The sequence below is a fragment of the Phoca vitulina genome, unplaced genomic scaffold (genome assembly GCF_004348235.1).
Source record: "Phoca vitulina isolate PV1807 unplaced genomic scaffold, GSC_HSeal_1.0 scaffold4, whole genome shotgun sequence".
Taxonomy (NCBI): Eukaryota; Metazoa; Chordata; class Mammalia; order Carnivora; family Phocidae; genus Phoca; species Phoca vitulina.
This window is the reverse complement of record NW_022589707.1, coordinates 5,099,406-5,125,573: the sequence shown is the minus strand read 5'-3', so window position 1 is coordinate 5,125,573 and position 26,168 is coordinate 5,099,406. Positions and strand designations below refer to the sequence as shown.

General features: G+C 43.8%; 2 protein-coding genes and 1 long non-coding RNA gene across 4 annotated transcripts in view; 2 read left to right on the top strand and 1 right to left on the bottom strand.

Moving 5' to 3' along the window:
- Window positions 1-20: 20 nt before the first annotated feature.
- LOC116630701 lies at window positions 21-12,716 on the bottom strand. The gene is made up of 3 exons (XR_004298988.1): window positions 12,642-12,716; window positions 11,688-11,743; window positions 21-767 (listed from the first exon to the last, which is right to left on the bottom strand). It is a non-coding gene; the product is annotated as an uncharacterized LOC116630701 (long non-coding RNA).
- TMEM139 (transmembrane protein 139) lies at window positions 10,569-12,317 on the top strand. Its single transcript, XM_032401422.1, has 2 exons — window positions 10,569-10,873; window positions 11,093-12,317. The coding sequence occupies exons 1-2, from the start codon at window positions 10,641-10,643 to the stop codon at window positions 11,487-11,489; spliced, it is 630 nt and encodes a 209-aa protein (XP_032257313.1). The 5' UTR covers window positions 10,569-10,640; the 3' UTR covers window positions 11,490-12,317.
- A 260-nt stretch (window positions 12,717-12,976) lies between the features above and the next one.
- Window positions 12,977-26,168, top strand: part of CASP2 (caspase 2) — a 16,211-nt gene continuing 3,019 nt past the window's right edge. Inside the window, exons 1-9 of one of the 2 annotated variants that reach the window (XM_032401420.1) lie at window positions 12,977-13,139; window positions 15,605-15,755; window positions 16,049-16,216; window positions 16,364-16,445; window positions 17,036-17,130; window positions 17,392-17,568; window positions 22,334-22,462; window positions 22,616-22,706; window positions 25,976-26,125. In XM_032401420.1, coding sequence (XP_032257311.1) covers window positions 13,066-13,139; window positions 15,605-15,755; window positions 16,049-16,216; window positions 16,364-16,445; window positions 17,036-17,130; window positions 17,392-17,568; window positions 22,334-22,462; window positions 22,616-22,706; window positions 25,976-26,125 — 1,117 coding nt within the window. In that variant the 5' untranslated portion in view covers window positions 12,977-13,065. Of the gene's footprint in view, window positions 13,140-15,604; window positions 15,756-16,048; window positions 16,217-16,363; window positions 16,446-17,035; window positions 17,131-17,391; window positions 17,569-22,333; window positions 22,463-22,615; window positions 22,707-22,791; window positions 22,857-25,975; window positions 26,126-26,168 lie in introns of those variants that run through there. The other variant, XM_032401421.1, reaches the window with a different exon arrangement.

Sequence of the window (26,168 nt, the reverse complement as noted above, 5' to 3'; positions counted from 1 at the left end):
GGTCAGACACTCAACCGACTGCACCACCCAAAATTCTGTTTGTAAAGAATTTCAACATTGGGAATTCATAGAATATAATATTAGTTGGAAAAAAGATGAAACTATATAGTATGATCTCAATTATGTCTTGATGTATAAAAACACATTACAGAGGACATTGATATATTAATCCTGGAATAAAATATGCCTAAATGTTTCCATTTCACTTGTATACTTTTTGAAATGATCATTCTGACAAACAAAAAATAGATAATATTTAAATTTTAAAAAAAAGAATTTGTAGATTCACATTTGGGCACAACTATGCATCCTTCCCATTGTTTTGAAACGTTAATCAGTTACTTAACTTAATCCTAAATCTTACCTCAGGCTAATGTGGTATAATCTTTTATTGTAGATGCATATTTCCCAGCTCTCCCAGTCTTCCTTCAAAGAATCTAGCATCCTGTTTTCCTAATCTGCTAGCAAATTTAATCTCTGGAGGAATGAGACAATTTCTAGACTAAACCTTACAAACATGATCTACATTATAGTGTCTGAACTTCTGCCAAGTAGAATCCAATAGTCAGGGTTCTCCAAAGAAACAAATAATAGGATATTTATAGGTATATATGAAAAGAGATCCATTATCAGGGACTGGCTCACATGGTTATGGAGGCTGAGAAGTCCCACAATCTGCCATCTGCAAGCTGGAGGCCCGGGAAAGTGCGCTGGTGGTGTAGTTCCAATCCAAAATCCAAAGGCCTGAGAACCAGGAGCACCTGTGTCTGAGGGCAATAGAACATGGATGTCTCAGTTCAAGCAGAGAAAGCAAGTTTGCCCTTCCTTTGCTTTTTTGTTCCATTCAGGCCCTCAATAGATTGGTTGCTACCTCCCGCGCACACACACACTAGTGAGGGCCACCTCCTACTCAGTCTCCGTATTCAAATTATAAACTCTTCTGGGAACACCCTCATAGACACACCCAGAAATGTTTTGTCAGCTCTCTGGGTGTCCTTTAGCTCAGTCAAATTGACACATGAAATTAATGTGTCTCAATTAACAATGAGAAAGGGGGAAGCCCCCAAATGCAGCTGTATTTTTAAAATGAACACTCTTTTTTTCTAACCCAAAGAGTTTCGTACTTATTAGTTTCTTCCTCCCTTTCCCTTCCACTCAACAGTTGGAGTGCAATATAAAATTTGCAGTTATGTCAATACTCAGAATTCAACACTGACCCACTTTCTTGCATTGCAATTCAAATTCTAAGCTTACCAGATAAAATGCTTCTAAAACAAACTTCTTAGGTAAAATTTCTAGAATTATATTTTTTTACAGACCCAAAACACAAGCGTTAATTAACAACAAAAAGTATCACACGCACATGGTAAAACAAAAGGGAAAAAAACAGCAAGTTATCAAGTGAAAAGTGAAGAGTCTCCCCTTTGTCATTCCCATTCCTAGTCTCTTGGTTTTTTTTGTGTGCAACCAGAAATGTCCATATGTTTTAACACACGAATGTCAGACATGATTCAGAGGGATTCAGTCTACCCTTCATCCAGTTTCCCCAATGGTAACATCCTGTGCAACTACAGCCCAATGACACAACCAGGAAATTGACATTGATGCTCTCCATCAAGCCCTATTCAAATTCCACCACTTCTTCATGCACTCATTTGTGTGTCCAGTTTTAGTTCTGTATAATTTTACTATGTGTGTGACCACCATCACAGTCAAGATACAAAATATTCCTAGCATAAGAGATCCTTATGTTCCTATTTCATAGCTTGGCCACCTTCTGTCCTCCCCACTTCCCTAAACCCTGGCAATGACTGATCAGTTCTTCATATAGTTTTCTCATTTCAAGAGTGCTATATTAATGGCATCAGATTGGCTTATTTGACTCAGCAAATTCCCTTGAGATCCTTGCAAGGTACTGTGTGTCTCAGTGGTTTGTCCTTTTTATTGCTGAGTAGTAGTCCATGGTATGGATGTGCCAGAGTTTAACCTGTTGAAGGACATTTAGGTTGTTTCCAGTTTGGGGCTATTATAAATAAACCTGCTATGAATATTCTTGTACAGGTTTTTGTGTGCACACAGATTTTCATTTTGGGGGGTTAATGTCCAGGAATACAATTGCTGGGTCATATAGTAAGTGCATGTTTAGTTGTACAAGGAACTGCTACATTTTTCCTAAGTGGCCAAACCATCTTAACCTTCCCACCAGAAATGCATGAGTGATCCAGTTTCTCTGCATCCTCACCAGCATTTGGTGTTATTACTCTTTTTTAATTTTAGCCATTCTGATAGGTGTGTAAGTGCTCTCTCATTGTGATTTTAATTTGCATTTTCCTAAGGACTAATGAACATCTTTTTGTGTGCTTCTTTGCCATCTGTACCTCCTCTTCAGTGAAATATCTGTTCACACCTTTTGTCCATTTCCTAACTGGATTGTTTTTGAAATGTCCATATTGTCCTTAATAGTTTGTTTATAAGTAGGCTCCACACCCAGTGTGGAGCCCAACGCGGAGCTCAAATTCACGACCCTGAGATCAAGACTTGAGCCATGATCAAGAGTCAGATGCTTAACCAACTGAGCCACCCAGGCACCCCTTTTTAATTTTTTTAAAGTAGGCTCCACGCCCAATGTGGGGCCCAAACCCAACGACCCTGAGATCAAGAAACATATGCTCTACTGACTGAGTCAGCCAGGCACCCATTTAACAGCATATTTTAAAAGAATGTACAAACTGTAAGAACACATTTTGAGACAACGGGGGGAAAATAACATGGACTGGATATTAGGTGATACTAAGGATTTAATATTAATTTCATTAAGCATGAAAATGGCAGGGTGGCTGGGCACAGATAAGTTCTCGTCAGTCAGAACTGCATTCTGAAACATTTAGGATAGAAGTGACATGCTGCCTTTAAAAAGTAGGGGATGGGCGCCTGGGTGGCTCAGTTGGTTAAGCGACTGCCTTCGGCTCAGGTCATGATCCTGGAGTCCCGGGATCGAGTCCTGCATCGGGCTCCCTGCTCGGCAGGGAGTCTGCTTCTCCCTCTGACCCTCCTCCTTCTCATGCTCTCTGTCTCTCATTCTCTCTCTCAAATAAATAAATAAAATCTTTAAAAATAAATAAATAAATAAAAATAAAAAGTAGGGGAGATGGAAAGAGTAGATGAAACGTAATTGTTGAAGCTGAGTGATGGGTACACAGAGAGTTCATTATACTATCCTTTCCTCTTTCTTTTATGTGTGTTGGGATATCTCCATAATAAAATTGTCTTGAAAATGTACTGAGGGTGCACCTGGCTGGCTCAGTCAGTACAGCATACAGCTCTTGATCTCAGGGTCCTGAGTGTGAGCCCCGCGCTGGGCATAGAGTTTACTTAAAAAAAAAAAAAAGGAAAAGGAAATGTACTGAGATTTCAATTCTGTGATGTTACACATTCTCACCATGTCCCCACAATACTGTGCACACAAGGTCAGCCTCAGCCTCATGGACTTGCAACCTGTGCACTCACACAGGCCCTCATGACTGGTTTGATGCTCTGCCTGGTCTTGAAATTCTTAATTTCAATTGAGGGGCCCTGCATTTTCATTTTGCACCAGACCTCGCAAATTATGTACCATAGCTGCTCCTGTAAGCACATAATACATGCTGAGTAAATGCTTATCAAATAAATGGACCAAGAGCAGAACGTGAGAGAGAGAAGGGAAAAAGAGATAGGGATGGCAAAGGAGAAGGAGATAACTAGGTCAAAGGGGAGATGCAGGAAGTCTCAAAGTAGAAAAGCTAAATGGGGATTGCAGGAAGGGATGCTGCTGGGGAGGTGTGCAGAGAAAGTAGGAGTCCAGCTGGAAGACGAACCTGGGGCTCACTATTCATCATTCTCCTCAGAGGAATCACGGTCCCTTTATTTGACTACGATTCCCAGGTATAAGCAAAAGTGAAAGCAGAAATAAGTAGCCACTTGGACCCCAGGGAAAGAGGGGATTGGTGGCTAGGATGCCAACTGGACCACTGTTCCTCACTCATTCCATGACCTTAGTCCCGGAGAGTTCCTTCAATGTCTTCACAGGGGACTGGGGAAAACGGAAACCCTTGGCTTGGATCAGACCAACTCCCTCTTCTGCCAAGCACATGTTCAAGGGTATGACTGGCTCTAGCTGATGCCAGACCAAAAAAGATTAGAAAAGGTGGGGAGGCAATTGAGGGAGGATCAAGGGATCAAGAGATCATGAATCATTAAATCAGCAAATCCTCACTAATTACCAATCAATGATATAAGTATTTATTATCTACCCCATGCATAATGATGAGACGGATGTAGAAGGAGTGTAAACAAACCCCATCCATATCCATGATGCATTCCAGTCCCCACCCTTGTCAGCGCGGGGGAGCCCAGCAGCACTTTGTTCCTTGTCACTTTGTACCCTGTCTTACAAGTAGTTATGTACACATCTTTCCTCTTACTAACAGTCAGCTCTTTAAGAGTGAGATTCCTATTAGATCTACTGAATACACCTTGGAGCATCCTGTGTAGCAAGTGAACAGTAAAAATTTATTGAATCCAAGTCATAATTCACTGTTGATCAGGGTGTGGGCAAACAGATATTCCTGCAATGTGAGCAGGAGAGTGAATTTTTATAAATCCTTTGAGAGCAAATGGCAATCTCTACAAAAACTTCACTTTCAGGAATTTTTCTGATTTATGCATATGAATAAAAACATGTATAGAAATGTAGGAATTGCAAAATCATGGAAACAAACGAAATGGTTATTAGTTGGATAACCAAATGATTATCAGTGGTTATCATTAAATAAATAAATTGTTGTCCATAAAATAGAAACCATTTTCAAGAGTATAATAGATAGAAAGAGACCAAAACAATAGTTGCCTATGGGGTTGCCAGGGAGGGGGCATGAGGGAACTCTCTGGATGATAGTAATGCTTCGTATCTTGATTGGAGTTTGAGTTACACAAGTCTAAGTCTTTATCAAAACTTATGGAGTGGTCCACTGAAAATCCGTGCATTTCACTGTAGACAAATTTTATTTTAAAAGAGAAAAAGTTAACTAATATTTAACTCTAGTTACTTTCATGCATGCAGAAAGATGAAATAGCTTACAGAAGGTCACACAGCAAGTAAGTAGTAGGAAGGAGATTTGAAACCCGGTCTTCACATCTCTAAAAATATGTGCTTACCCACAATCACTGTGTTTTCTCTTATTTAGGGACATACTCATGTGGGACTCCTCTGCCGCTATCTGCAGACATCTCATAAACACAATGCTTTTTTTGTCGCTGGGCAACAACCACACTCAACTTCTCAAATTCGAAAATCACTTTTTGTGGCTTGGTGCTGAATAGCTGAGCTGGAGGGACAGCCTAAACCTCATATTCACTCGGTGCATTCCCAGTGAGCTTTGTGCAGTATTACAACTAGCTGGTGAGAGTGAGAATGTGTATTTATTCTTACGTACTTGAGAATTCATCATTTATGGGAAGCATTTCCATCCCAGAAATATCAATGATGCTGATATACTTCATATTAAATCATTTATCCACCTTCCCTACACATTTGAAAGAGCTGTGGGTAAGGCAACAAACACAGAGAGAAACACTCAACTGAGTTAAAAGGGCAAGATTCTGAGTTTGATTCTAACTAAACAAATCGTGTACTTTCTCTGAGCTGGTTTCCTCCTCTGTAACATGAAAATGATAATCAGACTTAGCCACACGATTGTCAAGGATCAAAGGAGATTGGGCCAATTTGTTTCTACACACACACAAACATACACACATATTCTCACCTACATTCTTTTTTTAAAAAGTCACCTGCACATTGGGCTAGTCTAGAGCTATTCAAGTAAAAGTCTTACCTTTTGTAATCAGTCTTAATTAGCTCATAAAAGATAAACATCCTGATACAGGGCCTGCAATCCTAATTTCCCATTCTTGCCTTACATATTGATAACTTTATTTAATCTTCTGATAATCTCTTTTGCTGCCTTTGCTCTCTGATGGTCAGCCTTTTAAGACGCCAAACAGTGGGGAAATAACATCTAACCACTCCTCCAGGAGAGACCCCAGAGTTATGATTTTAGAATGTCATAGGTGTTTTATTAAATTATCATTATTAAATCAGCCAAAAAGAGTGTTTAGTGTCGGATGACATTGTGTTAGGAGCCAGATTTCTTGACTGGGACTACAGGTTCAAATCTCGGCCCCACCCTTGATTAGCTATACATTTTCCTCAAGTTTCTGATCTCACCTATAAAATGAACATAATAATAGCAACTACCTCTTATTACATTATATTTTAAATTACTTAATTTGTATAAAGCATTTAGCACAGTGAGCAGTACACAAAACACTCCATACATGTTGGCTACAAGTATAAAGCAGACTCAGATTCAGAAACACAAAATCACAAAAACATGGAGGCGTAGAGAAGTGCACGGTGGTAGACATCAACTACCCTTCACGGGAAGTCTGTCGATTATCTCTGCTTCCCCCCCCCAACCTCCCACGTCCCTCCCTTCACTATCCCCTCCCAAAATGAGGTGGGCATAGTGGGCCCGCCTAGGGCAGTAATCCGACCCCTAACATGGTGGTTTGTAGAGGCAGGCAAGTAGGAAGCAGAATGACCAATAGTATCTTTAGCATCTATATTTTGCTAAGGATACTAAGTTGATGAAAAAAGGAAAGTAAAACCTTGGGGAAGAAGTTTGGCCATATGTATTCAAGGCAACAAAATCTTTCTTTCACATTGCTTGTGTTGATGACATTTCTTGAAATTTAATGGGAGGAAATAATCCAAAAAGAAGGAAAACTACACATAAGAAGAGGTTCATTGTAGCATCATTTTTTAAAAGGCTTTATGGAAGCATAATTCACCCTTATAAAGTGTAAAATTCAGTGAGTCTTTTATAGCATATTCAGAGTTGTGCAAGCATCACTACTATTTTTTTTTTAAGATTTATTTATTTTGGGGGTGGGCAGAGAGAGGGAGAAAGAGAATCCCAAGCAGGCTACACACAGAGCCCCACAAGGGGCTCCATCCCATAACCCCAAGATCATGACCTGAGCTGAAACAAGAATCGGATGCTTCACTGATTGAACGACCCAGATGCCCTGCATCACTACTAATTTTTAAACGTTTTCATTACCCCTAAAAGAAATCCATTAGCAGTTACTCCCCATTTCTTCCCTCTCTCCAGCCCCTGGCAACCACTCATCTACTTTCTGTCTCTTGAAACATTTGATGACAAAAAAAAAAAAAAAAAATTGAATAAAATAAACTCAATGCTACCAAGTAACATAACATAAAGGTATGTTAAATTATGGTACATCCATTCAATAAAACATTATGTGGCTAGGGGCGCCTGGGTGGCTCAGTTGGTTAAGCGACTGCCTTCGGCTCAGGTCATGATGCCAGGGTCCTGGGATCGAGTCCCACAGGGCTCCCTGCTCTGCGGGGAGCCTGCTTCTCCCTCTCCCACTCCCCCTGCTTGTGTTCCCTCTCTCGCTATGTCTCTCTCTGTCAAATAAATAAATAAAATCTTAAAAAAAAAAAAAAAAAAACCATTATGTGGCTGTTAAAAATTACCACAACAAAGACTGTATCAAAAGATCAATTATACATGATACAATGTTTAAATTTTTTTAAAAATACAAAATGCTGAGTACTCTGATTTCAACCAGAGATCATTTCAACCAGTGTGTGAACAGACTAGAAGAAATGTGTAGAAATTTTAAATGGCCATGTTAGGATAAGGAGATTGTGGATGATTTTTTTTTCTTTATGACCCTTAAATATTTTGCAAGATTTTAGTGGAATTTTTAGGGGCGCCTGGGTGGCTCAGTGGGTTAAGCAGCCAACTCTTGATTTCAGGTCAGGTCACGATCTCAGAGTCTTAGGATTAAGCACCTGCATCGGGCTCCGTGCTTAGCGGGGAGTCTGCTTAAAGATTCTCTCTCCCTCTGCCCCCCCCTCAAATAAAGAGTAACAGTATAAAAATGGAATTTTTAGAAAATCTATTTAAAATTATTGTGATAGAGAATATATTAAAGGCACAGCCAGCCAGCAGTCCAACCTTCCTGACTTGGAACTGGTTCTTAACTAGCAAGTCTCTCTAGTGTAGGCTCCTTCTGGCAACCAAGAGCCTTATGCTACAAAGATCTCATTCTCCAGAGGCGCCTGAGTGGCTCAGTTGTTAAGCGTCAGCCGAGCAAGGAGCCCGACGTGGGGCTCGATCCCAGGACCCTGAGATCAAGAGTTGCCTGCTCTATCAGCTGAACCAGCCAGGCGCCCCAGATGCGAATCCTTCTGATCCCAGTCATACTTTCCTTATATGCGATGAACAGTATGGAAATTCATGTAAACAAAACAACAACCAGCTCTCCCCCTACTCTTCATTCCCACTTCGTATAGAGACACAGCTCATTTGGACTACCATAGCCTTCCTGTTACATCTCCTCCCTCTCCTCTATCTGGTCAGAGAATCATCATTGACATTCCACCACTATACACACCTGCATTCCACTCCAGGCACCCTCATCCTTCTCTCCCTCCCTCCCTTCCTCTCTCCTCTCCCACTCTGTCTCTCTCACACATACACACACACTCCACACATCCTCTGATGCAGCAGCCCTGGCTGTGCCCCACGACTGTCCTTGGGATTAGATTTGTGCCCCATTATCTCCTACTCCCCTTGGTTTATTCAATGGTAACACTCTGAAGGCCTGGAACCCAGCCTTGTAGCCTTCTCTGTGTCTCAAGAATAAAGTATGCCTCCATCCTCTACACCTCCCCAACACCTGCGTCACCTAGACTTATTACCAGGATTCCCCTTAAAAGAGTGGTCATAGGGGCGCCTGGGTGGCTCGGTTGGTTAAGCATCTGCCCTCGGCTCAGGGTCTTGGGATCGAACCCCACATCAGGCTATTTGCTCAGTGGGGAATCTGCTTCTCCCTCTCCCTAAGCCTGCTGCTCCCCCTGCTTGTGCTCTCTGTCAAATAAATAAATAAAATCTTAAAAAAAAAAAAAAAAAAAAAAAAGAATGGTCACAGGGGCCCCTGGGTGGCTCAGTCAAGTGTCTGCCTTTGGCTCTGGTCATGATCCCAGGGTTCTGGGATCAAGCCCCAATGGGGCTCCCTGCTCAGTAAGGAGCCTGCTTTTCCTGCCCCTCCCCCCTGCTCATGCTCTCTCTCTCTCAAATAAATAAATAAAAACTTAAAAAAAAAAGAAAAATAAGAGCGGGTCCTGGATCTGCAGTGTGTGGTGAGGCCAGGCAAGATGGTAGCCTTCTAATGAGAGCATTCAGCTATGTTTAGTGAGCATCTACCTTGTGTCAGGAACCATGTCAATTGAAGGGATTCAGAATTTATTGAAACTTATCACTCACTTTGAAAAGCTCACGGTGGAAGAAAGGTATATAAACAGAAAATTACTATAGAAACACCTAAAGGCTTGAACAGGGGTAGGAAGAAATGCTGTGGATACACTGTGGAGACAGACTCCGTAGTAAGCATCACCTTGGACGTGACTTTTGAAGAATAAGAGTTAACTGGGCCAAGAACCATAACAAAAACGTCTTACAGGTCTGCAGAAAACAAGTTCAAAGAAATGGTACTTTGGCAGCTGAAGCACGACCCGCCATTCCATGCCACAGCAAATCATGCAAAGCACCATGTGATCTAGAGATTAAATACACCGTGGCCTCTGCTCCAAGCATAAAATTTACCTAAACAGAAGACAAACTACTCGGAAAACAGTGCGCATTGAGAAGAGAAGAGGAAACTGAATATAACTCTGGTCCTAAGTACAAAGATCATTGGGGTGGGGCGGGGACGCAGGAGCACTCTCATTAAGGCACTGTAGGGGGTGGGTGGTGTAAAAACCAAAAAAAATCAAGGTGGGGCAATAGCACCACTCCGTGAGCAGAAAGGGGAGGAGGAAGCCTGCGCAGGAGCGGAGGGATTGGAACAGAAAAGTGGGTGGAGCCACTGGGCTCCACCCGCCCCCCTCCCGCTCCCCTACAACCTACTTTCTGCGGAGTCGGTCCAGACAGGTGAGAGAGGAATTCCTAACACCGGTGAGAAGGGTAGGAGGGCCATGGGATTGGGGTTAGGGTTCAAGCAGGGGGTCTGGCCCCTACCTAGAGTCTGTGGCTTCTTGCTATGCAGAGTGCAGGGAACTCCTAATGGGTTGGTTTTGGGGTGCTGCTGCCTAGGCGTGGCAGCTGTGTTGGGAGAGGGAAAAGAAGGCTTCCCCCCACCAGCTTCCTAGCCCTTGCGGTAACTACAGACAGGAAACTTGAAATCTGAGCTTACTGAGTTAAGGCCGGTAAAGGATGGGATACCCTGGCAGATAGGGAGAGATCAGGAGTTATCTGGGCCTCTGTCCATTGCCCTAGGCCTTGTAAGATTCTCACATAGTTGTGTCCCTTTGTTGCATCCATGTGCACTTTCTTCCCCCAACCAGAGCATGGGCTGAGTGGAGGAAATGGAAAGATGGGGTCAGACGGGTAAGTGGTGTTCCTCCCCAGCTTCCCTCCTCAACAGGGATGGAATCTGACCCAGACGGGACGCCAACTGCTGGTTTAGACACACCTGTGTGTCTTTTTGCAGGAGCCTGGGGAGGGGCCATGGTGCCAACCCAGTTGTGGGGGAGACTGGAGAAGCCGCTTCTCTTCCTGTGCTGCACCTCCTTCCTCCTGGGGCTGGCTTTACTGAGCGTACCGCCGGACATCACCCCTGTTGCTTATTTCTTTCTCGCCTTGGGTGGCTTCTTTTTGTTTGTCTGCCTCCTGGCCTGTGTTCTGGAATGGGGGTTGCGATCAATGCAGACGGAGAGCCCAGGGGCCTCAGGCAATGCACGGTGAGTCAAGGGGTGGACAGAATTCTAGGAATATACGATGGACCTTTTGCCCTGTGTCCCTCTAGTCTCTCAGACATACAGCTCTGCTTTCCTGTTACTGGTATCTTTGAGGTGGTGGGTGGGGTCAGGTGTGGGTGGGTCTTTTGCCAATAGATGACAGTAAAGGGAAAAAGGACTCCTTTCAGGAGGCCACCAGTGACTTTATTTCTTCTCCCTCAGTGACAATGAAGCCTTTGAGGTGCCAACCTACGAAGAGGCTGTGGTGTTGGAATCACAATGCCGCCCCCAGCTGTTGGATCAGCCACCCCCCTACAGCAGTGTTGTAATCCCCCCAGAACTTGAGGAAGGACAGCCTAGCAATCCAGACGGCCCCGATAGAGCCCGACTAGAAAGGCGAGTAGTGGGCTCAGAGGGGTCTATGACCCCACAAAACTCCGGAAGAGATCCAGTCAGCCTTCGGCTTCGGGGATCCCGGGTCATGTCTACTGCTCCTGATCTGCAGAGCTTGAGGGTGCCCCCCAAATTGGAGCCTCTTACTCCACCCCCTGCCTATGATGTCAGCTTTGGTCAACCTGATGATGATGTTTTCTTTGAAAACAACTGGACGCCCCCGTAAAAGACTTTCCCACGATCTATCATCTCTGCACCAGACCCATTCATGCATTTGACCAACGTTTCCCAGTGCCTGCTGCGTCAGGAACTGTGTTTCTGCATGGGGAACTGAACACAGAGGGGAGTCAGGCTATGGTAAGCCTCTTCCAGCTGAGATGTATGTGGCACAATTTGAGTCTTCAGGTGACATTCAGTGACCTACCCCATATCCGGTATTTCCAGAGTTAGATGGAGGGTGAGAGGAGTGATCCAGAGAATCTGGAGAAGGAAGAAAAGAAACATCTGAGTGACAGCTATGTTGTTTCTGTTCTGGGTGTTTCTGTCTACCGGCTCAATTAGGCTTCCCAGCCATGTGAGATGTTACTACCCTCATTTGAAAAATGAGGATTCCAAGGGACAGTGAAGTCTGAGAATTTGCACAGGGGCACACTCCTAGTAAACAGCATAAAAATGATTTTAACTGTACTCTTCTGATCCCAAGTCCTATTGTATTTTCAATTACAAGGTCATCCACAAAATCTCTCAATCTCTATCTTGGACAACTGCTGGACAGAGGTGGGAGACTTCCTATAGGCAGAATGGTGGAATAGTTGTGTCTGCAGACAGTGTGGGCTGAGTGTGACCAAGAGTGTGCCCAGCCTCCTGGATAAGCAAAACTAGTCAAAGCTGCGACAGCCCGTGCTCCAGGTAGGGAGCAGTTTCTGCCCAGGGGCTGAAGAGCAGTCTCCAGTGCTTCCTAGCGGGAAGCAACGGAGTAAACTGCCCCAGGGGGAGGGGCTTCCGATTTTGAGATGGGTGGATGAGGGCCAGAAAGGATAAAACTGGAGCTTGGCGAGGGGTGGCGGAGTATCTAAGGCTCCCTCTTGAATCACCTGTGAAGCGCTGGAGCCACTCGCACGGTGTCTAACCGTTAAGCCTCACCCCTGCGCTCTGACCACAGGGTTTTACCCCAGTCCCCCGGTCCAGCTTCCTCGGATCCCACCAGAACACCAGATTTTCTGGAATCGTGCTGTGGCTGCGATGCAGGTTTTAGCCACTGGGAGCGGCCCAACCATCGACGACCCACCCTCCTCAGGGGTGTGCTCCCCACGTAGGCATTCATCCGCTGTGCGGTATCTGTCTAACGCCTTCCAGTGCTCTCCCATCTCCTCCTTACCCTGGCCCCAACAGTTCAATAAAGTCAAAAGTCCGGCCAAACCGGTCTCCGTGGAGTGCTTCCAAGAGGCGGGTGAGGCAGGGTGGGAGGCGCCGGAGAGCGAGCCGTGATTTCCGCGGGAACCGACGACCAATCGGATTCCCGCGTAGGACGGAGCGGCTCCACGCTTCCCCCCGCCCCTTCCCTTTCCGCCAAGCGCGCTCTCTCACCCCATTGGACGGCACATCCAGCGCGAGGGCTCTGTGCCTGCGCGCGCACCGGCGACGGCAGGGACGGGGGCAGGCCTCGCGTAGGGGTGGAGCTAGGAGGAGTAGCGCGCAGGCGCGTCGTGCGCTGGCTGACGGGGTAGGGATGCAGAGGGCGGGAGGGCTTTCGGTTTGTTTGGATTGTGGGCGGTTCGTGCACAGCCCGGGAAAAGCGGTAAATGGCGGCGCCGAGCGCGGACTCTCGGCCTGCCCTGCAGCGAAAGGCGCTAATGGCCGCTGACAGCGGGCGCAGGTGAGTGAGGGGGGGTCGCAGAGGTCCTTCGTGAGGCCCAGGGAGGGGAGTGCGGGTCATGGCCCTGGCGTCCCCAGCCCTCGGAGTCCCTGGAAGCAGCCGTGACCGCCCTTGCTGCCAAGGGTGGGAGGCCGGGGTGAGTCCCCGAGGGGCGCGCGAGCGGCGGCCTCCTGTCGGCCTTGTTCCTCGTGAGCCGACCGCCCCAGCCTGCTTTGTCCAACCCAAGGGGGCTGTGCACAGAAGGAGCTCTCCAGTCCTGCCAGATCTCGGCTTCTCAAGGTTCTCCATCCTTTCTTTCCCCTTATTCTTTTCTGAGGAACTTTACTCTGTCCCCTTAATAAAACGGACGAGACTTGCAAACCCCGAGATACTGCCTGATGGGCATTTGACTTGGATTGGCTATATCATGACACGTATTGCTTTGGGTGTAATGATCAGGTTTTCAAAGCAGTCGACACAGGCTTTGGGGTTTGAGTACTTGAAAGGACAAGGTGGTTCCGAGACTCCGAGTGTGTCTCCGCCTCTGCCCCAGTTATATGATTTCATGGCAAGCATTACCCTGGGTAACATTTTAATGCCTCGTGGTCTAGATCCAGAAGGTCAATTTAGGACTTTGGAGCCAGAACCTGCAGAAAGACAGAATCAAGACTTAAGAATTCCCTTTGTGTCCTTTTCTCCTGTCCTTCCTCCCCTTCCAGCTGGTCCTGAAGTTCTAGGTGATCATTGTTACTTTGGGAAAAGTTCATACTTGAGATTTTCACCCTAAAGTGGAATACAGGAAGGAGCAGGTGTGGAGAATGGATAATGCTTCAGATGAAACCTAATGAGTTACTGACTGAAAATTTAAGTCTAGAACTTGAAAGAGTCAAGAACCAGGAGTGAATTAGTGAATCATGTGTATGGATGAGATTGAATAGGGAGAGGCTCTTTGAGGGGGCTGCCTAATGGAATGTCATCGTTTAAGGGCAGGTTAAAGATCTTGTAAAGGAACAGGAACATTGTGGGTGGAGAGAGGAACTGGAGAGAATAGTAGGGAAACCAAGGGAGGAGAAAGTTTTAAGGAGAAAACGCTACTGGTAAGTTAAGAGAAGAAACTTGAGTAAACCTGCCCCACCAATGATATGTATCCAGCATTCAGCTGTGATGTCTTGCAGTTGGTCTAATAACATTTTTACCAGTTTCATATATGCCATCATTGTTACTGCTTTGGTGTTTTCTAAGGTGATTCTTAAATGGGTTTTTTTATTTCTCTAGTTGTATTGTAGCAGGTTTCCACTGAAAGTTTGGGGTCACAGGAGTATTTCTTTTTCTTTTTTTTTTTTTTAAGATTTTTATTTATTTATTTGGCAGAGAGGGACACAGCGAGAGAGGGAACACAAGCAGGGGAAGTGGGAGAGGGAGAAGCAGGCTTCCCGCCGAGCAGGGAGCCCGATGCAGGGCTCGATCCCAGGACCCCGGGATCATGACCTGAGCTGAAGGCAGACGCTTAATGACTGAGCCATCCAGGAGCCCCAATAGTTTTTAAGTTATAAACTGAAGCTGTTACCTCATCCCTTTCTCACTGCCATCAGGCCCTTATTGTTGTCATGTTTTTGGAAACTGACTAAGCAAGCTGGGGGGCTCTGCATTTATATAAACTAGGGACAGAGATGATATTTGCTGGAAATGGGATTTTTAAAATTCATAAACAGAAGCTGATCTCTTTGCAAACCAATAACAAAACCAAAGAATCCTTGAAATAAAGACATCCCTAATAAATTACCAAAATAATTTAGCCTTTATGCTTTAACTCTTTCAGGTGATCTCAAGTTATGTTGACTGTGTTTGTCATTTATCTACTCTGACTTTCTGTCATACTTGCTACTTACTCAGTTCTTAATTCCTACAGGATTCTGATTATTTCTAGTGTCATTTTGTCACAGGAACTAAAGTTTCAAAGACCACAGGTATAATTGATAGAAGTGGGCTAGAGAGTAATGTGTGTGTGTCGGCCTGTCTCAATTATTTCCTATTAAAGCCAGCCATTCGGTTGAGCTTTTGCCATTGTATCAAATTATTTTCTTCCTCACCCAGGATCATCTTAACTCATACTATTTTTAGCAGCCTAGATAAATAATGTGAAAGGTTTTCTGGAATATCTCTTGATTGAAATTGGTCTGTCAGACAGAGGAGTATTCCTTCTTTTGTGTCTATGATTTTTGTCAAGGTAGGTATTTCCTTCCCCTAGACAGACTATTCATCTCCGAAGATGGTCTCAGTGGAACATGCTCTATAAAAAATTATACATTATTTCCTTATGATTAGTGTGTTACTGCTTAATACTACTTTGATTTTAACCAGCTATGCCTAATATTGGTTATTGTAAGTCCCATTCTTTTTGTTCTTCCTACCCACACCTCTTCCACTCCACTCTTCTGTGCCAAATCTTGTACTTGACAGCTTTTCCCTCTGCCTTTTTTCTGTAGGATATTGGGAGTTTGTGGCATGCATCCTGACCATCAGGAAGCACTGAAAAAGAACCGAGTGGTGCTAGCCAAACAACTGTTGATGAGTGAACTGTTAGAGCACCTCCTGGAGAAGGACATCATCACCTTGGAAATGAGAGAGCACATTCAGGTATTGGGAAGCAAAAGAGAAACGCCAAGTCAGTACATTGGTCATAGGAGTAGGAACAGAGCATGATGAAGTGTGGCAAGGATGTAGAACCTTACTAAGGAAATGAAAATGCCCTTCTACCCTAAAGCCCTTAACAGAAAAGATATATAATTTAAGAATAATAGGAAAGACTTCCCCCATACATATATTTTTCCTGTAAAAGGATTCTTGAGAATACTAGGAAGGTCATCTGGTGAAATAGAATTATAGCTGAATAAGTAAATATGATTTCATGTTGTATTCTTTTATCTTAGGCCAAAGTGGGCAGTTTCAGCCAAAATGTGGAACTTCTCAACTTGCTGCCCAAGAGGGGTCCCCAGGCTTTTGATGCCTTCTGTGTGGCCCTGAGGGAGACCAAGCAGGGTCACCTGGAGGATCTGTTGCTCACAACCCTCTCTGGTCTTCAGCATGCACTCCCACCGGTATGGAGCCCTAGACATGTGTGTTGAGAAGGGTTAGTTTGGTGGGAAAGGAATTTTTGAGACAGGGTGGGGGAGACTAGATTATGGTTTTGTTCACACTGGACCATCTCCCTAAGGCCTGGCATGGTGGGTCCTGATTTCTTACAGTTGAGCTGTGACTACGACTTGAGTCTCCCCTTCCCGATGTGTGAGTCCTGTCCCCCTCGCAAGCAGCTCCGCCTGTCTCCAGGTGAGAATCAGTGGGATAACACATCGCACAGATTGACTTTTTCTTGACTGGTATCTGACTTTGCCCTAGCACGATACCTGTTTTCATTCATACTGGGAACAGTCTCCTTGGTGAATTTGTTAGGGACTAGCAGGAGAGTTTAGATGGGGTATTGGTTGGGCCTGCTTTCCCTCCGTCACAGATGATTTTTTTATGGCAGTTAGTCCTTAGAGCAACTGGTACAGGTAGGAGATTCCTCCACATGACTGGCCTGGCTCTCCTTAAAGCTGTTCTGTTAGGATGAGAAGAGACTACATTATAGGCTACTAGCCTACTGACTGAGTAGCCTAGTGATCAGAACAAGGCTTTTATCAGATATCCCATTCAGTCATTCAGTGGGTTAAGCACTACTGTGTGTGGGCTAAGTGCAGAGGATCCAGTGGTGAGCAAAAGCAGACAGGGTCTCTGGCCTCATGGATCTTCTAATATAGGGGAGTGAGCAAGACCATTAACTCTTAAAACCCCAGTTCAACAGGGTGCCTTAGGTTATAATGAAGTACTGGGATTGACACATAGATTGTACACTAGTTTTTCGGCTCTCTATGCCATAGATACTGTGGAACACTCCCTAGACAACGGAGATGGTCCTCCCTGCCTTCAGGTGAAGCCTTGCACTCCCGAGTTTTATCAAGCGCACCACCAGCTGGTGAGTCCTACAGAATGCAAGAGGAAAAGTTGGGAAATGAGACACCCTTCCTGGGCACCTGAATTTAGTTTGCATATATATCTCCTTGTTTTGTTGGTCAGAAAGTCAGTACCGATTGGTTATCTTCTCTGGGCATTTCTCTATATTGACTTGGTGGGGTGAACAAGAATATGATGGCTTTGTTTTCTTGCAATGTCTCGTTCAGTTGGGGAAACAGTTTCTGTCCATAAGAAGCTCTAATTGGCTCCCCCTCCCCGCCAGGCCTATCGGTTGCGGTCTCGGCCTCGTGGCTTGGCACTGGTGCTGAGCAATGTGCACTTCACTGGAGAGAAAGACCTGGAGTTTCGCTCTGGAGGGGATGTGGACCACAGCACTCTGGTCACCCTCTTCAAGCTCTTGGGCTACAAAGTCCATGTTCTACTTGACCAGACTGCACAGGTACATCTAATGTGTACAGTGGAGAGCTGGGCAACACTGGGGCCAGGCACATCCTCTGCTCCTCTGCCCACTGGATAGGTTACTTTCTCCTCCTTACCTTTTTACTCATCCCGTTCTGTGTCTCACCTTGCAATCTAGTAAGAAAAAAAAAAAAAAAGAATTAGGGCAAACCAGCTGCTTCAGTGTTAACTTCTCAGCGTCAGTGTGCTCTCCTTGAGTAATACCAGTCCCAGGTCGGGTTGTTATTCTTATATATTCAGAGACTTGATTCCCAGTCACTCAGGATGTGAGGAGACTCTGAGATTCACCCAGCCAATCAGGAAAGCTATCTATAAGCCAAAGCGACCCAGGACATTTACTTCTTGATTTGATATTGTTGCTTACAAGTCTAGTTATTGTTCAAAAGATTACTTTGGCAGATGACATTCTTGCAAATGGAAGTTTGCTAGAACTGTCCGTGGCAGCTTAATGAGTTCACATGGGGAAATTTCTTCCTCTTACCAGCTCTGTGACCACAAGAAAGATCTTAGGGGCGATTACTTCTAGACTAGATCCCTGCAAATCACAAGCATCTTCATTATCTATTATTCCCTGTTAACCCCAATTACTGAGCTATACTGCTGACTTAGTGACCTTTAGGTATTTCTGTTCTGAAATTGATAGTAGCCTATTGGTAAATAGATACTGATTCTTTTTTTTTTTTCCATTTCCATCCCTTTCCTCTTTTTTTTTTAAGTTTTAATTTTAATTCCAGTTAGTTAACATACAGTGTTAAAAAACAGTTTCATGTATACAATATAGTAATTCAACACTTCCGTATATTACTCTGTACTCATCATGAGAAGTGCACTCCTTAATCCCCATCACCTATTTCCCCCATCCACTGGAATCATTTTGATTCCAGAATAATAGCACTTTCTTAAACTTGCCTTTGGGAATGTCAGTGGTAAAATCAAAGTTTCTAGGAAATTCACTTTGATTTGTTAAGGTAGGGAATCTGTTTTGTCTTCAGCATTATCTGTGGTCTTTATTTTTGTATCTTAGCTATCTTCTGTGAAAATGATTGTGTAAGAGCATGTGACTCTTGATCTTGGGGTTGTGAGTTCAAGCCCCACGCTGGATGGAGAGCTTACTTTAAAAATTAATTAGTTAATTTTGAGCACTTTATAATGGTGGGGGACTATGTTTTCTATACTAAAAATCTTTTTAAATGTGAATCTGAAATTCACAGGACATCAGTTAGATGAGGAGTCTTGACATCAGCAAAAATGGAAGTACTTCTCCTTATATTCTGAAGGACCAAGCAGGAGTAGACAGTGTCTTCTACAGTAGTTAAGAGAAAGAAACAGTCCCCTGGGTAGATCTGGTCAGAAGAGTAAATGGACGGTGTGAGACTTGAGCTGGCCTTGAAGGAAGCCACTAAAGCACAGAGGAGTGGTGAAGGGGTCCTAGGCAGGGAGAATAGCCGAGAGAGGGGAAATGTGTGTGTGATGTTAGGGACATTAGGGTAAACCAGTTGCCTAGGGCAAAGGAGTGCCAAAAATAAGATTGGAGATAAAGGATCAGAATGCCAAGGCCTTGAACTTCCTTGTTTTAGAAAACCATTAGTAATTTTTTTTTTTTAACAGAAAGGTGATAAATTCACAGTGATGATTCAAAGCACCATGGAAAAGAATGAAGTAAGAGACCAGTGGCAGGGAATCCAGTTTGGAGTTGATATAATGCCAATACCAGATGTTGGGAGCCTGGACAGAATAGTAGACCAAGAGGGAAAGAATATTTGTAGAAAATCCATAATGGCATGATTGTACTATTAGGTGGTTGAATGACTGCATATGGAAGATCGAAAAATACGTAAGGAATTGAGGGTCTCAGAGAAGTCAGGGCCAAAAATGTAATTTTGGGCATTACCTGTGTAGGAGAAATACTTTAAGGGATGAGATTATGGGATCTTTGAGAAGGAGAGTAGAGTAACAAGAGCAAAAGGCATAGGACTGAACCTTGGGATAGAACCCTCCCTGTGTAGCCTTGTTCTCAGCTCTGGAGATTCAGAAATGTGAGGAGGATATTGCAAAGTCAGTTTCCATCATTGGCCTATCAACTTCTCCGATACAGTTAAAACCAAGTAGTTACAATGGGTATGATAATTTGGTTCTTTGGGCATCTGCACAGAGTACTTTCTTCCCGGTAGGACTTCTCAAGAGACTCAACTCTTTAATCATGTGATTATTTGATGAGCAAAGAGAACCAAAAAAATTAAGGTCTTTTTTCCCCCCATTATACCTTTTGACTTTAGAAATAATTGCATTTAAAAATTTGAAGTGGTGCAGTCTTAGATAACCCTCTTCCCTTGACAGTGCGGACAGCACTGGTATTCTCACTGCTTACGTAGGTTTTCAGTTTTTCTCTTGGTCATCAAAGTCTTCTGTCACCGTGCCTCCCTCCTGAGGTTATTGGTCCTAGAATTACAATTTATCATATATTAGGAAATGAGATACATTTTAAAGTGGCAGATTTCCTTTTACCATGTGGTATTGATTTTTAACTTGCATCTGGGAAACAAACTGCCTTGAAAATGTAAGGATGCTCTATGGGTCATCCCTGGAAAATGCAGCTAACCATAAAATTTTGCATATCATCTCAGAGGGTTTATAGTTTATTCCCTTGTGTCCCCCAACCTCCAGCCAAAAACCCAGGCAAGAGTTAAGAACCTTGCTATTTTTAGAAGTACTGTAATTTTATCAGAAATAAATCTAGAGATCCTATTTTAAGCTATGCTACTTTTGGAAAAATTTCCCCCAAATGAATAACCCCCAGTTATCAGTTAGTACTATTAAATTTGATTACTGAGTGTGTGTGTTCTTACTTTGGGCTTTGTTGTCCTGTATTTACTGACCTAAGAGTCTCACTTAAGTTCAGAATGCTCGTGAGTAGATGCCAAATATACATTTTTATTGCCTTCTTCCAGCAAAATTAACATCAACTACTCTGGATTAAAATTCTGTTAAAGGGGCGCCTGGGTGGCTCAGTTGGTTAAGCGTCTGCCTTCAGCTCAGGTCATGATCCCAGGGTCTTCAGGCTTCCCCCCATGATCCCTCAGGTCCATCAACCTTCCTGCTCAGCAGGGAGTCTGCTTTTCCTCTACCTCTGCTCCTCTGCGTCCCCCCCACCGCTCTTTCTCTCTCTCAAATAAATAAGTAAAATCTTAAAAAAAAAAAATTCTATTATGGCCAACTCCAGAAGAACATTCATACTTCTGTATTCTTTTGAGATTATATATTCTTGAACTAAATGAGTTCTGGGTATCTTTTTATTACCTTAAGATATCCAATATTATGATTGGCTTCTCTTTGCCCAGAAAGTGTACATACTTTTCAATAAAGCCAGTTTCTTCATTTCCAGTTCAGTTACAGACTTTCAAGTCTTCTATATAATTTTCTCAGTTATCTGCAAACAGAAGTATTCCAAACAAATAGACCAGTAGTTCTCAAATTTAGCGTGTCAGAATCACTTGGAGGGCTTATTAAAACATAGTTTGCTGGGACCCAAAACTTTGCATTTCTTGCAAGTTTCTAGACCGCTGCGATGTATTACACAAGTGTGCTTTTTATTGGGAGCTGCACCTGGTAACTGTTAAGTAAAGCTCTGCTGTAACTGTCCTGCCTGGTTTGCTATCGTTACACTCATTAGAGTTCACTAAAATTCATAGTAAAATGAGCTTGTTTTCTTTCTTCTGGTCTCAAATAGGAGAGACCACTCAGATTTCTTGAGTTGTAGAGGAAGACATAGGTTTAATAGTTTGTATCAGATTATTTACTATTTTGTATAACTTTCCATTGGATGGGCCAAATGCTTAAGGTAGAGTGATACTCGTCTATGGCAACCTGGTGCACCATAGAGGAGATTCTTAAGTTGGACTACAAGACTGGCCAGTAGTAGGTTTCTTTGAAAAAATAACATTGCTACTCCTTGTTAGATAGGCACATTATCATAATGGCAGAACTTTGCAGTATGTGCCAGACATCGTTATAAATCCTTTCTCTCTAGTATTTCATTTAATCTTTATGAAATTGGAGAAGTTATCTTCTTACAAAATGAGTATTAGAGCTTTGAGGGGCCAAATAACTGGTTCCAATTTGTGAACCCAGGGGTCAAACCTAGGTCTGTCTGATACTATAGCCCAGGTATGTAACCATGGCCCTGTGCAGAATTCTCCAGACAGTGTGCTCTTCCGTGAATGGAGCATTTTATGCAGATATCATCATATCTCTGGCAACTTAAAATCTCAGACCAAAAACAGCATGAAAGTACTATTATTCTTTATTATGATTCCAGTAGCGCTTTGTCAGAACGGTTTATTTCCTTATGGCTGGAAAGGTATTTTACTCATTCATAGCTCAGTTGGTGGTCCCCTTTGTGCCATTTATATGCTCTAAAAAAAAAGGATCGGGTTGATGATTGGGGAGTGGATAAAGTTAACTAGCTCATAAACTAGCTTTATTAGTAACTTGTTTAGTCCAGGTGTTCTTAACATAGTGAGTCTGGATTTTGTGAAATTATATTCACAATTCTGTGTCTGAAGTCATGCATTTTTCTGATGAGTCTGTAGCTTTTTTGGCCTCTCCTGGGGTCTCTGACTTATCATTGACCACAGTAATATACAGAAAACATTTCTTCTTGTAATGGCTTAGGGTTTCAGACACCAAAGAAAGATTATGTTGTTGCAGACTGCAGTGAACAACACTAAAAGGTGTTTTTCCTCCAGGAAATGCAAGAGAAACTTCAGAATTTTGCCCAGTTACCTGCCCACCGTGTCACTGACTCCTGTATTGTGGCGCTTCTCTCTCATGGTGTGGAGGGAGGCATCTATGGTGTGGACGGCCGACTGCTTCAGGTGTGTGTCGCCTTGTGGCCGACAGCTCTTCACGCTGGGCCACCTCCCCTCCTGCCCGCCCGTCTCTCCGGTAACAGCTGCTGTGGTACATGTAGGCCTCAGGAAGGCCTATGGTCTACTTAACCTCCCTCCTCTTTTCTTTCTTTCTGGCAGCTTCAAGAGGTTTTTCGGCTCTTTGACAACGCCAGCTGCCCAAACCTTCAGAACAAGCCGAAAATGTTCTTCATCCAGGCCTGCCGTGGAGGTGAGTGCCCTGGCAGATCAGCACCTGGGTGGTGGCTCCTGGGCAGCCTCCCACCAGCTCTCACTTTCCTGTTTGCTCCTCTCAGGTGCTATTGGATCCCTTGGGCACCTCCTTCTGTTCACTGCTGCCACCGCCTCTCTTGCTCTGTAAGTGTCTCCCAATGCATGGGGTGTGCTGGGACTTGGGCAGCCCAAGGCTCTCAGGTTGGACAGCTCTCTGTGCACCACCACACCCTCTTCTCAGGACTCTCCCAGTGCCTTCGCCTTCTCTCCGGAGAACTCTCCCTTCTTCTGTGCTATTAACTCTGGTGTGCTTGTTTTTGTTACCTATTACAGTTAAGGAGCTTCGGTCTGTCTCTTCTTTCTCTCTCTCCCTTCATACCCTTCCTCTTTTCCTTTCTCCATCCCTCTTCCCCTCTTCTCTTTTCATCTGCCCTCTTCTCTGCTTCATCCGTGTACCGTGCAGGCCAGCAGTGCAGAAGCCTCAAGCCAGGCTTTGGCTCTTACTCGTCCTTGAGCTGCTTCCATCCGTCTTCTTTCCCGAATGCAGTCTCTTACCCTCTAAGAGCCAGGATGCCAAGACCAGGCTCTGAAGATGTGCGGACATACTTCTTCTCCTAGAGGGAAACAGTAATAATTAAAAGCTCTAACCACTGACTAGTTATATCAAGTTAGAGAAGTTACTTGATGTCCCTCCACCTTAATTTCCTCCATATAAAATGTAGGTAGCGATCAGACGTACTTCATAGGTTGTTGTGATAATTGAATGGAATAGTACATACGAAGGGCTTACTTAGCACAGTAGGCTCATAGTCAATCCACAGAAAAGGCCAGCTGTGACTGTTACGGCATGGTCAGTGCCCTCAAGGGGCTTATAGTTTGGTTTAAAGTCACTTTGTCCTAACATTCAAATAATTTCTTTTCCTCTCGTGTGTTCAACAAATGTAAATGGTTAACATTGTTGATATCTTCCTAATATCACCAAAGGATATAATTTATTAAGGTCCTACAACATGACTAGGATACTGTCACAAAAGGAAAAGAAAATGTGTGGTCTCTCAAACTGCTGCTATCTAAAAAAAGGGAAAAAAAAAAAATGTCTCTTGAAAGAGCCTACCAATTACTAGAAAGATAAAGCAAGTATACATGAAGTAGCTTGAGAATAATTCAGAGGCCTCAAAGCAAGGGGGAAATTAGATACAAGCATACATATGAAGGAGTAACTAGTAGGGAATAGATTGTTTTAAGCTGGCTTAGTTTGAAGACATGTAGTAAGTATTTTAATGTGGTAAGGCTTAACTTGGACCCAGAAGGATAAAATCAACATAGGTATGGAGTAGTAAATATAGGGCCTTTCAGAGGAAACAGGGATACAAGATGACAAACACACCAGGACTAAAAGGACAACCCCTTCCCTCCCCCAAAATGTTGTGCTGGGCCAGAAGTCTGCCCGGATCTAACTTAAAGACGTGGCATCTGTAGGTGTGTAGTAAGGTAAGGCTGGCTGCGGGCAGTACATCCATCCATCCAGCTAAACCTTCAGTCAAACTGAGATTTTGGGCTTCAGCAGGTAATAGTGTGGAGCTGTTGGTAGCTCAAAAAATTAATGTGATGGATTCTTTTCCAGGACGATTACCAGGCTGGGGAGCTGCAGTGAGGAAAGAGTATGTGAGGGCAGGAACTTAGTGTTTGTTCACCAGCTGGATGCCCAGGCCCAGGGCACTGCCTGATACTTGGTAGCACTTAATAAATATTGAACGAAGGGATGAAAATTAATCTCCTCAAAAACTGTAGCAGTCATAACAGAAAACAGATGGGATATTGTATTATTGGAAGAAGCAATAACACTTATTGATTAATAGATCTGAGACATGAAGGCAAGAAAGAAGTTTCCTTTTCCTTGAGAGACACATTTAGCTTGGCCTATTTCCTTCAGGAGGTACTACTGGCAAAATAAAATGAAATAAAGACATTTATGATCATTTTCTCTTCCTGTATTCAGAGATATATATACAATATCAGATCTGGATAGGAGAAATTGCTCTTCTCTGGGGTAATCTGAATCTTCTCTCTTAAAATTAAATCCTTCCAGAGGTGACCTTTGAAGATTTGAGCTCACCTGTCCTCTGTTGTACTTAGTTAATATAACTGATGTCTGTAAAATTACTCTCCCTTCCCCAGTTGCCTGGAGTGTGAGCTCCATAAGGGCAGGAATCTTTACATCCCTAAGGCTTAATGTGAAATAGTGCCTGGCACATGGCAGTTGCTCAGTAACTTTTTTGGGGATTAGTTAATTTTGGTCATTTCCCCATAGTTCTTCAAGCTTCACTTGCCTTTTGGGCTCTCTCGAGCGTTGCATGGAGCAGGAATACTGTAAAAGACTTTGCTCTCTTACCTTTGGTTTGTTGGGCTGTGTGTCCTCCCTGTCTCTTTTTCCTACTGACCGCATCCCCACCCACCTCCAAAATAAAACTGCAACATCCAAATAAAGATATGTCTGGGCATAGATAAGGTCTGGGTCAGGAGGTTGGACATGTAGTCAGGGTATGTTGAAAACTGCTAAAATTGATTAATGGTGTTCTTTTTCAATCATATAGAAGAAAATAGTCAAATTATCCCAATTTTTAAGTTTTTCCTTTTACAAATTTCTCTTAAATCTTGGATGCCTGCCACAATTTGGCTTATGAAATTAATAAGGAGTAAGTAACTTAAAAATACCAGAGACTTAGAAACTGAACACATTTAGGGTTTTTTAAATTTTTTTATTGATATATAGATTTGAGGTCATTTTTATATAGCATGCGTGTAGTAATCATATTACCGATTTATTAACTTCGTTTTCTTATTTATATATAAAACTGAATTGTCCGTATTTTAATTGTGTATTGTCATAAACACTGACTTCCAGATCTATTGCTAATTGAACAAATAAATTATGGACATGGGATTTTTAGTTCTGTTTACAAGGAGTGTTTGATCGGCACTTTCCATCTTGCACAGAGTGGATGAAGCTCAGACCTCATGTATGTGCAGATGCTTGAGCATGGCACCGGGCCTCTGGGTGCTCCCCTGAGTAATGGCTGCGTGCTGGGCAGCAGTGGGAGTAATGATTTTTTTTTTTCCTTTAATTCGTCAGCCAGAGATTGGAGGCAGCAGCTGGAAATGGCTCTTCCCGGTCCAGGTGGCAGGGAACTCGGGCTTGCCCGTGGCAGGCCCAAGAGCCACGGGATGAAATAACGTCTCTGTACATTCCGTCTGCCTTTGCTGTAGATGAAACGGACCGTGGGGTGGACCAGCAAGACGGAAAGACCCACGCTGGATCCTCTGGGTGCGAGGAGAGCGACGCCGGCAGGGAGGAGTTGCTGAAGACCCGACTGCCCACGCGCTCAGACATGATCTGTGGCTATGCCTGCCTCAGAGGTACTCGGGGCCCCCAGACGGAAGCCCGACACGGCGCTCGCCT

Coding starts and splice junctions, on each gene's coding strand:
- TMEM139 (XM_032401422.1), top strand. CDS start 10,641: ATGGTGCCAACCCAGTTGTGGGGGAGACTGGAGAAGCCGCTTCTCTTC. Junction 10,874..11,092: donor GGGGCCTCAGGCAATGCACG/GTGAGTCAAGGG, acceptor CTTCTCCCTCAG/TGACAATGAAGCCTTTGAGG.